Source organism: Drosophila arizonae, chromosome X (assembly GCF_054131065.1).
Source record: "Drosophila arizonae isolate 15081-1271.41 chromosome X, UAZ_ARI_1.0, whole genome shotgun sequence".
In the NCBI taxonomy this organism is placed as follows: Eukaryota; Metazoa; Arthropoda; class Insecta; order Diptera; family Drosophilidae; genus Drosophila; species Drosophila arizonae.
Window position 1 is genome coordinate 4,979,549 of NC_142927.1, and position 15,943 is coordinate 4,995,491.

Here is a 15,943-nt window from a genome sequence, read left to right on the forward strand (position 1 = left end):
ACTTGTAAATATTGCGTTGAATCGTTTCGGGTAGAACTTGTAGATATCTGTCTATCGATAGTACTGGACTCATGCTAAGTGGCGGCAAATCGATTGCGTACCAGTGCTATAAAATAGGCTATCGAAAAGTAGTGTTGGCTAAGTTCACACAGCGCTAAAATCGGCAATACAAATTAAAATTTCGAGATGCAGGCAAAAACAAAGAAGAAGGACCGAGGTAAGACGAAAATTATGTCTTTTTACTTTTATTGAATTTAATAGAATTATTAACTGGTATATATGTAGATAGCAACAAGTAACACAAATTGCACTTTTCATATCATCAACGCTATACCAAAAAACAATTGTTCTAACGATTCACAACAATATGTGTTCAAATGTCTGTTTTTTTGTTTTGGTTTTTACAAATTTTCTTTAACAATATCGTTATTCTGTACACACCAAACCACAAGAGCGAATTGCATACAATATGCATTTGAATTGAGGCGAGCCTCGCACGCATACTCCCTAGATATCTAGATCTCGCTCTCTCTTTTTAACACACGCACACACACATATGCTCTCTCTTGTTTTATGATTTGCCTGATTGCGGTTATGTCTGATATTATTTTCTTGTTATATTCTTCTATATCGAGCTGTATACGATATTGCCAAATTCCTAGGCAAAACGATTCGGCAACATACTAGCCCGAACATCTTTAATTTATGTGCAGACTTTCGCTAACCGCTTAATGTATGTATATATGTATATATATATATATAATTGTATAGGTAGCTTTAGATAAATTTTTAAGATATTACAAATTAATTTACATTATTTAATTAGTGCGAGTAACAATTACAATAAAATCGAAAAAACAAGCACAATATATGCTCAAAATATGAATTATTATATTATGCATGTATGTATATATATGTAAGTCAGCATATGTATATGTATATGAATATGTATTTATGTTTATGTATGTACGTATGCCGTATATATGAGGATTGCCAGCCAATATTTAACAAAAAGCGATAACAAGAAAATATCTTCGATTCAACCGAAGCTTCATCTTCTTTTTCGTCCGCTCAACAAATTCTGGCACATACAATGATTTAACTATATATAGATATATATATATATATATGTCTGTCTGTCTGTATGTATGTATATAAATTTGCTATTATCTCTTCTTTGGTTTGTTTGTTTGTTTGTTTTTGGGTTCTCGGCTCTACTCATCGTAGTCGCTGATCATTAGGCCCCGTTTGGTAAAGTTAATCGACGAGACCGCTGAGAGATTGGCCGCCCCATCCATATTATCGAAGAGGTCACTAGTAGCTGAGCTATTGAGGGAGTTAAGCGTTACGTTGAATGAGCCGCCAGCGGTATTGAAACGCTCCTGCAGCTCCTGTTGCTGCTTCAACGTTTCCAATTCATCACGCAGCGCCTGATTGCTTAAACGCAAATGTTCCGCTTCCTGCAAACAATCGCGCAGACTGCAAAAGATAAATGATTAACGGTGTATCTATATACATACATATATGTTTATATATGAGCTCCATTTACTCACCTGTCTATCTCATTTTGCATACTCTTGATGTAGTCACAGGCCTTGATTAATATTTGAGACTTGGAATCGTTGGGTGGTGTGCGTCCATTCTGCTGCTGCTGCTGATTATTCCGCATGCTGGCCGCTTTGCTGTCCAACGTTTCGGCCATTGGCTTGTAGCGATTGCCCTCCGTTGGCAGCATCTCCTTCAGCTTGAAGATCCAGCAATTGATTTTATCACGACGCCGGCGCTCCACCTCGTTGTGTGTGGCGCGGCGCTTGTCGTCGCGCTTCTTAAACGCATCCATCTTAACATTATAGCCAGCTGAAGCTATGGCTGGAACTGCTGCTGCTGCGGCATGGCTGGCCACTGGTAAAGAGGAGCTGCTGCTGCCGCTGCCGCTGCCACAGGCGCTGCCTGGTGAATCTTTGCTGGCAGCAACAACAATGTTGTGCGTGGTCGTTGTTGCACCGCTGCCACTAACGTACAGCACGTTCGTGGACGGTGTGGCAATGGAGTCCGGCTCCAGTTTAATGGAAGCCAATGGTTGTGCATGCTGCTGTTGGTGTTGGTTTTGCTGCTGGTGCTGGTGCTGGTGTTGCTTCTGCAACAATTGCTCGTGCGCCTTGGGACTTGTGGTCGTCGTGGTGGTGGTGTCTTTAACTAAATAGATTTCACAACCCGTTGGCAGCTGCAGATTTGTTGGCAGCAGCGCGTGCAGCGCATCCAAATCTGGTTCCTGTTTAATGCTCTCGATGGCATAAAACTCCTGAGATTCATTCGAATTGTCATCGTCACCGCATATGGTTAAATAGATTTGTGCACCATTGTTCACGTCCACGCCGCTCGCTAGAAAAATACCGTTTGTTGCCGTGCCAGCACCATTCCCGTTACTATATGTAGCATATGCAACGTCTGTTGCAGCCGTTGGTGTTGCAGCTGTGGCCAGCTCCAGACGTGGCCTTTTCTTTACGTTCATTGCAGCTGGTTTGTGTAGATGCCGTTGTTCTTGTTGTTGCTATTATTATTGTTGTAGCCGTCCGATGTCATCTCACTGTGTTATGTTGGCATTTGCATGTGTGCACATATCCATATATGTATGTTACAATTGGGTGTCTTCTCTTCTTTCTTTTTTTTTTTTTGTTTTGTTTGTTGTTGCTGCTGCTGTTGTTGTTGTTGCTGCTGTTGTTGTTCACGTAACTTTCTGTGTAATTGAAGAGCCCGAACAGCTATTAGCTACCGCTATGGCAGAGCAATCGAAAAGAACTCGTTGGCAATTTGTATTGCGTTAGTTTGGCCATTTAGTTGGCTAATGTTCACACTCACACATCTGTCGACGTTGTTAGACAACAATAATAATAATTGTAATTGCGACGATATGTGGGTGTTCGTTTTTTTGCGTCTGGCATCCTTATCTGCATGCAAACTTCTTCAGCTGGCAACCCCACCCGCAGCCAAGTCACTCAAGAATTATCGCATAAGATAACGCCACAAAAATATATGCAATGCAAAACAGAAGGCGTTTTGGTTCTGCGCATCTACGTCATATATGCACAGATGAAGTAATTCATTATATTCGCCATGAGAAAGGTAATAAATGAGACCAACTTCAGAAGAAATTCAAATTTATGTATTAATTCCTGAAAGTGCATAAATATGGAATAGTGATTTTTGAATAAATACAATATCCAATTTGTCGACAGTTAAAACTATCGCAGACCTATCGAAAGTCTGACACAGCGTAACCTTCTTATATTTGACCATGGCTACAGCTAGCTCATATCGATATACCGATTAATGTTTGGCAATATTGCGATACAACAACACGGCATAACATAAACAAACCTCGATCTTGTTTATTGAAATTTGATATTAAAATTACTATTGAAATATGGCTATACCATCAGCAACGGAATCGCTTTCGCTTGCCCTGAAAAACCGCTTTCTGCCAAATCTGGAGTATTTACTACAAGGCTCCATATTGGACACAGCCGTTGAGCATTTGATGCACAGGTAAAATTAATACAAAAACCCGGCTTAAATCTGATATTAACGGAAATTACATTTGCAGATTGAAGGGCCTATGTGATAATGTGGATACCTCGCCGGAGACGTTTCATGATCTCGAGGTGTGCATGAGTCTGCGTCAGCCGAATTCACCTCAGCCCGTGCTACTCCTCCGCGTGAGACGCGCACTGGGACGCGATGCGCCGTTCCAGCTGCGATATTTGGGCCAGCCGGAGGTGGATATGCGACGACCGACGCTAGTGCGCAGCTGCATGGACTGCGCCTGCACCAACGGCATACTTGACTTCCTATCCGAAATGGGGTTCCGCCTTGAGTTCGAATATATAGCAAAAGGTTGGTCTCAAATGAATCTAGAATAAGCGGCTCAAAAGCTAATGATCTACAAATTCTGGGCAGGCTACATGTTTCGCAAGGGTCGCATGAAGATAACCGTCTCGAAGCTGATCAAAATTGTGCCCGGCAAGCAACAGGACATGGCCAACGAGCCCATCTCGCAGAGCTACATTGTCGAACTGTCTGTGGTGGCGCCCACGGGCCAGGAGAATGTGGGCGAGGAGATGCGCGTGTTTGCAGAGCAGTTGAAACCGCTGGTGCAGCTAGACAAGATTGACTACAAGCGTCTGGCCAATATACCATGAAGCCATTGCTAACCATGCCCTTTCCTTTCTACAGAACCAAATGTGCTCCCAATGATGCAGCACCGCAAAGACAGGATGTACATACAAATGCATCTATATGAAAATTTGATCTATACAACTATTATAAGTAAAACACATAGTTCCACTTTTCAATACAATTTCTTTTGATTGATCGAACGATAACAATTTAATTGTAACATCTAGAATCCAAACATTTAGAGAAATACACTAAAAGCACAATAGCCAAACAACAATTTAAATGGAAGGACGTTGGGAGGAATGCATGCCGTTTTCAATTTATTCACCGGACACCAACTGCTGCAGCCTAATCCTTGAAGGCTTCGTTGAGTGCTGACAAGTTGCGATCGCTGATGTGACCCTGCAGATCGCTTCGCCCCATCAGGGATATGACCATTTTGAGCGTGCTCCAGATCGACTCGGACATCTGATTTTGGCCGATGGCCTGAGCGTTCGGTAACTCTCTAGAGGCATTCGTGTGGGCCTGCATGGTAAGCGCCGTAATTAGGTGCTCGGCCGCCTCCTTGTATGCTTTCAGATTCATGCAGCAGACGCCGACGTTGTAGCGCACACGTATGAATCCTGGCTGCAGCTGCAGCGCCTGTTGATATGCCTCGACCGCCTCCACAGATCGTGAGCCGTTGGCCAGGCTGGCGCCTAAACGATTCCAAAGCTTGGCATTCTGAGGATCCACATGCACGGCCGCCCTATAACAGTCGACAGCCTTGTCAAATTCGCCGGATAAATTGTAGAGGACACCGAGTGCCTCCTGCAAATCGGAGTCCACTTGGGCGGGCTGCATGCGCACTGCCTCCAGGTAGACCTGCTGCAGATCGCGCAGCTTGTTGCCCCCAATCAGCGAGGAGGCCATGGTGAGCGTCTCCGACTGCAGCTGCGGGTAAGCGGACAACAGGTGTTTATACTGCGGATGTACCTCCAGCCAGTTGGACAGCATTTTTACGGCATTGCTTTGCAAGCCTTCGTTGGTATAGCATACGGCCAGGGCCATCAGCACCGGGCGATTATCCGGCTGAAGTTCCAGAGCCTTCTTGAGCGCCGCAATCGCCTGTGGATCCATTTCGTTTTCGGCCTGAGAGACGCCCAATAGCTGCCAGATTTCGGCCCGTTGCGGTTCCTTCTTGACGGCAACCTCAAAGCAGAGCACGGCGCTAGGTATGTCGCCCTTGTTCAAGTACTCCTTGCCCTTCTCAAAAGCATTATCCAGCTCGGTCATCGGATTTTGTTCGGCAAATTCATACTCCTTGTAGGCGTCCAGATTCTCATTAAATTCGGAGAGCCAGGGATGTTCGTTCTCCTCAGCCAACTTTTGCCATTCGTCCTGCAGACGCTGCCAGAATTTTTCATTAAAATTTGTCGTTTGCTGCTCGTTGAGCTCCTTGTTGCGCTGATAGTCACTGATCCAATCCTCGAGAGACTCTGCGTAAGTTTCCACCCTTGGCAGATTGTCAGTAATGATCGTCTCGACGTTCTCGTCGAAGAAAGCATCGTGCTGTTGCTGCTGAGGTTGATGTTGCTGAGATCCAGCTGTGATGGCAAGGTATGGCTGGCGCATCATTTGGTTTGGCATAAAGTTTTGGGTGCAGATCATCGTTTCGTCAAAGAAGTCTTGCGACTGCATAGGCTGCGGTATCTGCACCGTTTTGTTTGGCTGGTGTTGTTGCTGTTGCTGCTGTTGCATAAAATCCCGTCCCCATTGATTGGCCATTTCACTATGCTGTTGTGGTGGTCCATGGATGTTTACTCCGCGCATCTCTTGTAGCAGTGTATCCATTTGAAAGGACTGCGGTGGGCCAGCTACTTGACCTAGAAAGTCGTTAACTAGTTGCTCGTCTGGGCGCAAGCTGCGCTCGAACTGCGCAGGAGCAAAACCTTCGTCCTTATGTGCAACATCACGGGTGAATTGCCCACCCAACTGCATCAATGGATTGACACCGCCACAATCGCCCTCCACAAGCGGACGCAACGACATTTTGCTACGTAACTGCTTACTTGGTGTTGATCAGCAGTTGATTTTAGGATGGAGGGGCTTTAAGATAAGACGCGAAACAAAGGTCCAAATGTCCACAACGGGGATGGACTACAAATTTGCATTGTTCTTTATTGATTTATCGAGTGAGCATACGGAGATCGAACTAGTAAGTGCAATTGCACTGTATATCGATATTTGTGCTATCGAGATTGATTGCTTACTGTGTTGAATTGGGAATGTTGGCGCCAAAGCGATTACAGTCAATATATGCTGACACAATTTTTGTTTTCTCCTTTCAAACAAGTTTCAGAATATGTTCTTTTAATTAGTCAATACTTAATAAAAAACTATTATTTCGATGTTTTACCAATAGTTCTTAAATATTTAAATACTAATTTACGTTTTCCGATGCGTTGTATATCGGATACCAAATACTAAATACCAATTTATTTTTCCAAATTTTACGTAAAATTAATGCTTTGGTTTGATGAAATACTATATTTATTATTTACAGATGATAAACTAAACAATTACAATTCAAGTTATGTACAAATGTAAAATATACAAAGCTGACTTACGAAATGTTAATGTTAACAGTATTTTTGGTAGTTGTACAAGTTTTAGTATTATTGGTATTTCATGCCAACGCGCAGGCAGCAACACCGATTGTACGTCGCTGTGAAATTCACTAGGTTGCACGTGTTTTTGTTATTCTATTTGGAATAAGAATAAATCTCAAGACGCAATATTAAACGTGCCAGATGGAGCACGATAATTACACCGGCGTCAGCGAGCTGGGCGCCGACAATATCAACAGCAATGCAATGATCCTGTGCTGCGAATGCGGCGTCGCCATACAGCCAAATCCTGCGAATATGTGCGTAACATGTTTGCGAAATCATGTGGATATCACAGAGAATATACCGAAACAGGCGGTGCTGCACTTCTGTCGCAACTGCGAGCGTTACTTGCAGCCGCCCAATGAGTGGATACAGGCCTCACTCGAGTCCAGGGAGCTGCTGGCCATTTGCCTGAAGAAACTGAAAGGATTGAAGGAGGTGAAACTGGTCGATGCAGGCTTCATATGGACGGAACAGCACTCAAAGCGCATCAAGGTCAAGCTGACGGTGCATGGCGAAATCTCTGGAGGCACAGTGCTGCAGCAGGTCTTCATTGTTGAATTTACGGTGCAGAATCAAATGTGCACCGATTGTCATCGCACAGAGGCCAAAGACTTTTGGCGCTGCCTGGTGCAAGTGCGTCAACGGGCCGAGAACAAGAAGACCTTCTACTACCTGGAGCAGTTGATACTCAAATATAAGGCACACGAGAACACACTGGGCATCAAGCCCGAGCACGGCGGCCTCGACTTTTACTATGTGAGCGAGAATCATGCCAGGCGCATGGTTGATTTCCTGCAGACAATGGTTCCTGTCAAGGTGACCACGTCGAAGCGCCTAATCTCACACGACATACACAGCAACAACTACAACTACAAATACAATTGGTCGGTGGAGATTGCGCCGATATCGAAGGACAGCGCCGTCTGCCTCACGAAGAAGCTGCGCCAGCAGCTGGGCAACATCTCGCCCGTGTGTCTGGTGAATCGGGTCTCGAGCAGCATTCACCTGATTGATCCGCTGACGGCTCAGATCGCCGAGGTCAACAGTCAGGTCTATTTCCGTGCTCCGTTCGAGGCTATTTGCAATCCCAAGCAACTGGTCGAGTACATTGTCATGGACATCGATGTGATACACGATAAGGATCGCAAGACGTATCCGGGCCAGGGCATGGTCTCCTTCAAGCACGCCCTCTGCGACATTTGGGTGGTGCGCTCCTCGGAGCTGGGTATCAACGACAATCCCGTACATACACGCTCCCATCTGGGCCACGTGCTGAAGGTGGGCGATTCGGTGATGGGCTACAATACGGCCGAGGCGAACATCAATAATCCAGAGTTCGATAAGCTGACTCCGAACCTCATTCCGGATGTTGTGCTCGTGCGCAAGCATTACGATCGGCAGACGCGTCTCAGCCAACGCCTGTGGAAGCTCAAGCATCTGGCGGATGAGGCGACGGACGAGCGCAGCAAATATGACTATCACGAGTTCCTCGACGACATCGAGGAGAACCCCGATATACGTGGACAGATCAATGTCTATCGCGATAGCAAGAAGACGCTGCCCATTGAGGCGCTGCAGAGCGCGACGGATGTGCCGCAGATCACGCTGGCCGAGATGCTCGAGGACATGACGCTGGAGTGTGCGGACGATGAAATGGGCGAGGAGCAACAGGATACGGAGGAGGAGGAAGCGCAGCCGCAGCTATAGACATAGATGATGGAAAGGATTTGTTAGCTAAAGTTGTGGAAGAAACGCAAAGAGATGAAGCAGCATGCAGAAGAAGGGCTAAGGCGTGGCGTGGAAGATGGGGAGAAGGAGGCAGAACTGTAAATACTGTTAAGAGAGAAGGAAGGCGGAAGCTGGAGGAGAAGCAGCAGGCGAAGGTGATAGAAGAGCAGCTCAAGCCAACGAAGAGCAAGAGAAAGGCAGAGAGGGAAGAGGAGTAGGTCAAGATGGGGCAGTGGGAGCAGGTAGCGGCCGAAGCTTCTGCTGCAAGCGAACAGGAAGCGGAGCCACAGCTAAAGAAAAACTGTAGTTAACTTTTCTCTTTTTTATTATGTATTTACACACACGCACGCATACATATATATTTATATATAGATCTATACATACATATTTATATATATACATATATATATATATATATTTGTTGGAATAAAACAAACAATAACATTCGACAATTTGATTTTACTTTGGATTTAATTCTAAGTCATAACGGAACTCTAAACAGATTAATGTATATATGTATATACATATATCTGGTTAAAAAGTGAGATTTCAGTTAGTGTTTACATTAACTAGTTTGATTTCCTCTGGCATATCCGATTGGGCTGTTAAATGATCCAATTAGCTAAGAGTAAATTGCCAATAAGCAGCTCTACTTCAAACAAGCTGGACGTGCAACATGTCTGTATGCATGTAGTATATCCGATTAGACTTCATTAGAATTCCGAGTCTTATCAGCTTGCAATAGAAATAGTGCTAGCTGCCAATTCCATGAAATCTTTATAATTCCAATCGGCAAAGCTTATAGCTCTTATTTATATATTACATGTTGTTCAGCTGGAATAACTTAACTGTAAAATTAGTATATATATGTATATATAAATTCGATTTACATATAGAATAAATGCGGCTCTTCATGTGTAGCTGAAGAGAGAGAGAGAGAGAGGGGGAGACAGAGAGAGAGAGAGAGAAAGAGATGAATGAGAATTCAGTTTTGCGACTGATTGGAAATATGTGAAAATAAACAACAGATTCAACTTAGATTATATTACACAAAACAAAACAAAATACAAAGAATTTAATTATTCTTGAATTATACAAAATACAAACAAAATCACAAATTTCACAGATTAAAAACTAACTAAAATCACATAAAATTGGTCTTACAGCTGGAATTTTTCTTTCAATTGGATGATTCATATTTCTTGTTCATTTAGATATTAGTTGAATCACATTTAATTGGTCTTTACGACAATAATATATCATTCAATTGGATATCTAAAGTGCATTCCTACTGAGTTTACATTTAGAATTTAGAGTTCCATCTGCTCATGCTTTAGTTTTATATAAATGCCAATTGGAATCGCGTTCATCAATTGGAAGTCTATGCAATGGGTTTGGATTTTACTTTTAATTTTCTTTCTATTTAACTAATTATTGGATTTCAGAAAATCCTCTTATCCTAGACCAATTGGAATTCGGTCCAATTGGGTTTTGCGTTTTAGAAGCTCGCTTCAATTTGTTTTATACTTGACTAACTGTTGGAAATCTCAAGTCTCGACTTCAATTTGCATCCAATTGGATATGCAGTTTGATTGGATATTTGTTTACATTGATTTGCAAATTGGAATTGAATTCCAATCCAGCTGGGAATCGCATGCTATTTGGGTTTACAGATCGAATTCGAATTCGAGCTCCCATTTATGTTTGCCTTTTGATTTGATTTTGTTTCTTTTGTTTTTTGTTATTTGCTAATACAATAAATAAGTTTTGGTTTAGTTATTCGTTTGATTTGTGATATCTGATTCAATTGGTTTCAAATTGGACTTTCAAATCGATATCAGATTCAATTGGAATTGCATTGAATTCGTTTAACGGATACGAAATCCACTTACAAGTAAATCTTTCGTCTTCCTTCTAGCTGGTTTGATTTTGGTTTCTTTTCTTTTTTTTTTTTTTTTTTTTGCTTTTTTTTTTTTTTTGTACTTGCTAGGCAGTCTCCACTGTACTATCTGTGTGCTTGCTTAGGAGAGGCCCAGTTTGGGTTTCTCCTTGAAGAAGTAAACGTCATCGCAGTCGCAGTGCTGCGATGCCTCCAACTCCAGCAGGACGCGCTTGATCACCGGCAAGATGTGCTTCCTGGTGGCCTGCACGTTGTGCTGCCTCAGGAAGCTGCCGCCCATGAAATTGGTGTCGATTGCGTGCGGGCGCAGGTCGAGCGGGGGCGTCGCGCATGCTAGCAAGGCCTGACGTACACGCTCCACCAGCGGGGCGTGTCCGGATAGCGAGATGAGGGCCACGTCGCGCATCACCTGGCCGCCCTTGACCGGCGGCACGTACATGCCTAGCAGGACCAGGAGATTGGTGCCGCAGCCGAACTGGCGTATGGCATTCTCGGCGTCGGGCAGATCGATGAAGTCGCGTGCCAACATGGGCAGCCCGGCCATGGGCACCATGTGACGCTCCGTTTGCAGGCGCTTCATGTCCTTGCGCAGGACCTCGACGAGACTCAACTTGCTGATGTCCGCACGCGCTGCCACTAGCTCATCGAAGAGCTGACAACGCAAACGCTTGCGCTCGCCATCGTCCAAGTCCTCCCTCTGCAGCTGCTCCAGCTGCTCGACCATTGCCAAATCGCGGGCACAGAAACGCTTCGCGGTTGGTGAAAAGTTGATGGTGTCGAGCACAATTGTCGCGTGCAGCAATTTAGTGACATACGCGGAGCGCGGCTCCTGCTCAGCCATGTAACGTTCACCCACGAGTGTGGCGCAGGAGCCCAGCTCCGGTTCGATGTGACGCACACAGTGCACCGGCAAATGACTTACTGCTGGATGTTTCTCCATCGGTCTGTGGTCGAGAATCTCACCGACATTCGCTGCCCAGCTGTTGACGTGATGATCGACCAGGATGACATTAATATCCGGATTAGTCAACTTCTCTGGGAGATCGTCGCGAAAGACGAGCATTTCTGGAGTGATTTGACACTTTTGGAACATGTGACACACCTCCGTTTTGAGAGGATAATCGATCCGTGGTATATTCAATACAGGCACAAAGTCCTGGTCCTTCTGCCTGCCCGCATAGATGAAGGCGAGCGTCAATGCTGAGACAGCCGAGTCCAAATCGCACGACTCATTGCCTATCACTAAATTGAGCTTGCGTTGCACTTCCTGTGTGGGCGGAGGCCTGGGCGTGGGCGTTCGCCGAGCTGTCGTCGAGCTGGCCGCCTTATCGGGTAGGTACTGTAAATTGAAATCCAATATAGCTAATTAAGGTGAAAACTTATATTAGTGCACCGTCTCACTTACGCGGCTCAGCGTGGGACGCGAATGTAACAGGAAACGCAAGAGACACATTTGCTCAGACGTAGCAGTGCGCACACAATTTTCACATGAAATAAATTACAAACGGCACTGTGGAGCTCCGTGTGAAAAGCCACAAATGTCAACAGCAAATCGGGTACACACGATAATCGCAAGCAACAAGTATCGATAATGATACGGGGCTGGGATGTGGTAGATAGAGAGAGTGAGAGAGAGAGCGAGAGAGACAGGGAGCTGCCATTAAAACGAGCATACGCGATAAGTGCAAGCAACAAGTATCGATAGTATTTGATAGCTTGCTTTCGCGCCAAGGATTTAACAATAAGCAGTTGCGGTTGGAGTTTGAAAAGCTACTGTGTAATCGATTCAAGATATAAGCAACAGGTATCGATGAACTTTGAAAGTGGCTTGTTGCGGATTAAATAATGTCCAATTATTCGACTTCAACTATTTGTTAATAGTATACGTCGACCTATATTGTGACTATTTTCTAAACATTCCTGAGAATAGAAAATGCAGCTATTTGAACGTAGATTTGATATAATCCATTTTTTTTCACTATCAGAGAGCCTGTAATCTTCAGCTAAGCTTTTTTAACAAACTCTCCTATATCCAAGTAACTCTTAAAATATTTCTGCCAAGCTGTCATTAAAGTTTAAGCATCACGTTGGATTATTTGATTGTCTGCTGTACAACATTTTGAACAAATATTCCAACCGTTATGCAATGACTTTAACGGATGCGTAATAAAACATATCGATATAGCTGACCAATTCAAATATCGCTACGCAATATTTTAAAACACAGCAATAATCAACAAAAATGTGCCGGTCTCATTATATTTGCAAGCCCCCAAGCTTTGAATAGTTCGTGTACTTCATGTTGAAAATGTCACCGATTTAAAAACAAGCGTTTAAAAAAACATCGCATTCTATTCGACCTGCTGATTACCCGCAATAGCAGTAAATATCATTTTGACAATTACTGTTGCCAATCGATAGCAAATTTCTAGCCATCCCTACTTTTCAATTAAACGGCATTTTTGTGCGCGTCACATTAGATATCAAAGTTGTTTTGCTACATTTCACAAATATCTGCCGATCTTTGTGGACCGTAACAGGCGATTGCATAGAAGGACAATGGATACACCGCGTCGCAAACTGCGCAACCTGCATATGGAGAATGTGCAAAACAATAGCACACCGATCCGAATACCACCATCACCGATGCTGAAAACACTTGGTCATGGCACCGGTGTTAGTGTCTATCGCCTGGATAGGTCACCAAAGCTGGGCCGCATACGTTCACCGTGGGCGGTCAAACGCATCACACAGCGCACCAGGGCCAAAAAGGATACGCTGTTCAATGAACGCATCATACACGAAGCAGCCATTTTGCGGTGAGTCCCAACTCCTTGCACCGTTTTCATTTTTCGATGGCCTGATTGCACATATGCATATGTATTTTCCAACTAATGCTGTATACTACACACACACACGTGCGTGCATACACACACCCGCTCACACACTTGCACGCATGTACACACACGTGGGCGAGCCGTTGGCTATACGCGCGAGTGTTTGTGTGTGTTTGCGAATGCATGCGTGTGCATATGCGTGTGTGGCTGCTGCGTCGCTCATGTGTGCGTGCATTTGGTGTACACAATTGCGGTCCCATGCCCAGTAGCAAATTTGATGCAGAATTCTATCTGTGCATCCTGCAAGAGATGGCCTTAGATGAACAAAATCTCTTCGTTGTCATGATCAAATGACATTCAACAGCTTCAATATATGTCCACCTACTAAATGGCATGTCCTCGGATTTAGGATATACAAATATAGAACTCTCTCTAATGCTAAATATTCTATTCATCCGACAACTGCCTATGTGGTAATATCGCCGTTATATGATCCATTCTCAAGTACAACTGGCAGACAGTTATGTTTACATTAAATAGGGAATGCATCAAATTTCCAACTGGGTGCAATATAGTATTTTAATATACCTACCTGCACACACACACACCCAAATGTATACAACATAAATACATGTCTCTTATGTTTACACACAGCAAACTGAACCACCCAAACATAGTCGGGTTTCGTGGCGTGATTAAATCGTCGGAGGGCGTCGATGCACTGGCCTTGGAAATGTGCAGCACATCGCTGGGCTCCATATTGGAAGAACGCCACGATGAGGATCTCGGACCGCTGCCCGCCAAACATACTTTCAAAATGATCATGGACATTGCTCATGCTCTGGACTTTTTGCACACCGAGGCGCGTCTGCTGCACGGCGATCTGAAGTCCTTCAATGTCCTGGTCAAGGGCGAATTCGAGATCTGTAAATTATGTGATTTTGGCGTTAGCCTGCCCCTGGACGAGAATGGCGAGATAAACTTTCACAAGAATCCCCAGCTGCAATATGTGGGTAGGTGGACTAGCTGCATTAGCTATATATATGAATATACATAATATATTGTTTACTTTTAATATATATTTGTATTGCGAACAGGCACTCAATTGTGGTCCCCGCCAGAGATAATGGACGAGGTGGATATTATTGATAGCAAAGCAGATATCTTTAGTTTCGGCCTGATCATCTATGAGACACTGGCCCTGGTGCCGCCACACACGCTGGAACTGGACGCCGCCTTCAATAGCAGCTCCATCATTGACTTGGAAAACTCGCAGGAGCAGCGCCGCCAGTTAAACTACACAGATGAGGGAAACATGAGCGTCACCGATCTAGATGGCAGCGCTAAGGATGTTAATGCTGCGGCCGATGCCCTTGTGGACACCGACGAGGATGATACCAAAGAGAATGACATCTCCGACTATTCGCTCAGTCATGTGGAGCAGGCGTATGGCACACGACCACCATTGCCCGTGGCATTCCAGCTGAGCGACGATTACAATTGTGTTGTCGAGCTGTTCTACTTGTGCACCAATGCCCACAGCGAGGATCGTCCAGCGGCACGCACCATTTGGCAGTGCTTCGAGAACAATGCGGCCAATGTGGTCGCAGCCAGTGATTCAGCCAGCGATTAAAATCATTATTATTTGATATAATTTTAATCTGGCTGCCAATTAGCAAACTCTAAATGTTAACTATTAAAAAAAAAAACACACACATAGTTTAATAAGCGCTCTAAATGTAACTATCTTTGTCTCCCTCTCTCTAGAGAGGGTCCTTTCCTTGTCATCCACAAACTAACGCACTCCCTCTCTCTCTCTGTTGGCTTACATATTTTTCTTGACCTCAACTTAGTGATTAATTTTAAATTATGGAATCAATTTTGCATGAGCGTAACCCCATGTATGTAACTCCTGCTCTTTCTCTCTACCTCTTTCTATATGTATAATTCCCTCACCCACTTGCTGTAAAAAAAATGCATCAACTGCAAAACATTGACAAAGGCCAAAACAAAATGAAAACGTGAATCTGTATTTACACATATTTCAGAATTAGATTTTAAGACTCTACATATACATATATTATAAATATTCCATGTATTCCATGTACGCTATATACAAAATAGCTAAAAAGAAAAACAAAATAAACCAATGTTCGTTCATTTTTGTCCATAATTCGCGAATAAACACATAACAAAAATATTTTTGACTTTGTATTTGTTTTAAGCTTTATAGAGGTGTTAGAATATAGCTGATGCAATATATAGTAAAATTTTCTATTGAGGTAGAGCTACATGGAAGCGGTAAAACGTAGGATGGAATATTTAAGATCGATGGTGGAAGAGGCAACGTAGGAATGGAGGATGGGCGAGGGAAAGTAACAGTTAAGATACGTAAACATGAGATAGAAGATAGATGAGATAGAATGTAAATAATAAAATATAGGAGATAAATTATAGAAGATAGTCAGCCCGACTACGTTTCGCTTTTTGATGACCTAATCATAATACTCATTGGGAATAATACCAGTTGAAATATTTAATTTTAATCTCAAATTTGAATTTTTTTTTTTTTTTTTTTTTTTTTTAATTAGAGTGAAATTTTAAATCCGTTAGATTAGAAGTCAGGTCCTAGCCAATCTGTTCTATTA

At 43.6% G+C, this 15,943-nt stretch overlaps 6 protein-coding genes across 6 annotated transcripts; 3 read left to right on the top strand and 3 right to left on the bottom strand.

Moving 5' to 3' along the window:
- Window positions 1–90: 90 nt before the first annotated feature.
- MED18 (mediator complex subunit 18) lies at window positions 91–4,459 on the top strand. The gene is made up of 4 exons (XM_018014826.2): window positions 91–217; window positions 3,441–3,546; window positions 3,605–3,894; window positions 3,958–4,459. The coding sequence occupies exons 1-4, from the start codon at window positions 187–189 to the stop codon at window positions 4,197–4,199; spliced, it is 669 nt and encodes a 222-aa protein (XP_017870315.2). The 5' UTR covers window positions 91–186; the 3' UTR covers window positions 4,200–4,459.
- On the bottom strand, window positions 870–2,970 carry Usf (upstream transcription factor usf). The gene is made up of 2 exons (XM_018014821.2): window positions 1,554–2,970; window positions 870–1,479 (listed from the first exon to the last, which is right to left on the bottom strand). The coding sequence occupies exons 1-2, from the start codon at window positions 2,510–2,512 to the stop codon at window positions 1,215–1,217; spliced, it is 1,224 nt and encodes a 407-aa protein (XP_017870310.1). The 5' UTR covers window positions 2,513–2,970; the 3' UTR covers window positions 870–1,214.
- Window positions 4,340–6,394, bottom strand: Pex5 (peroxisomal biogenesis factor 5). Its single transcript, XM_018014811.2, has one exon. The coding sequence runs from the start codon at window positions 6,205–6,207 to the stop codon at window positions 4,525–4,527; it is 1,683 nt and encodes a 560-aa protein (XP_017870300.1). The 5' UTR covers window positions 6,208–6,394; the 3' UTR covers window positions 4,340–4,524.
- A 438-nt stretch (window positions 6,395–6,832) lies between these two features.
- Nmd3 (60S ribosomal export protein NMD3) lies at window positions 6,833–9,010 on the top strand. The gene has a single exon (XM_089475981.1). It carries the CDS (start codon window positions 6,969–6,971, stop codon window positions 8,535–8,537), a length of 1,569 nt encoding a protein of 522 aa, XP_089332107.1. The 5' UTR covers window positions 6,833–6,968; the 3' UTR covers window positions 8,538–9,010.
- A 583-nt stretch (window positions 9,011–9,593) lies between these two features.
- pn (exopolyphosphatase prune) lies at window positions 9,594–12,063 on the bottom strand. The gene is made up of 2 exons (XM_018014820.2): window positions 11,864–12,063; window positions 9,594–11,797 (listed from the first exon to the last, which is right to left on the bottom strand). The coding sequence occupies exons 1-2, from the start codon at window positions 11,909–11,911 to the stop codon at window positions 10,580–10,582; spliced, it is 1,266 nt and encodes a 421-aa protein (XP_017870309.1). The 5' UTR covers window positions 11,912–12,063; the 3' UTR covers window positions 9,594–10,579.
- An 800-nt stretch (window positions 12,064–12,863) lies between these two features.
- LOC108618712 (lymphokine-activated killer T-cell-originated protein kinase) lies at window positions 12,864–15,495 on the top strand. Its single transcript, XM_018014822.2, has 3 exons — window positions 12,864–13,277; window positions 13,950–14,308; window positions 14,393–15,495. Exons 1-3 carry the CDS (start codon window positions 13,018–13,020, stop codon window positions 14,926–14,928), a joined length of 1,155 nt encoding a protein of 384 aa, XP_017870311.1. The 5' UTR covers window positions 12,864–13,017; the 3' UTR covers window positions 14,929–15,495.
- Window positions 15,496–15,943: the final 448 nt, after the last annotated feature.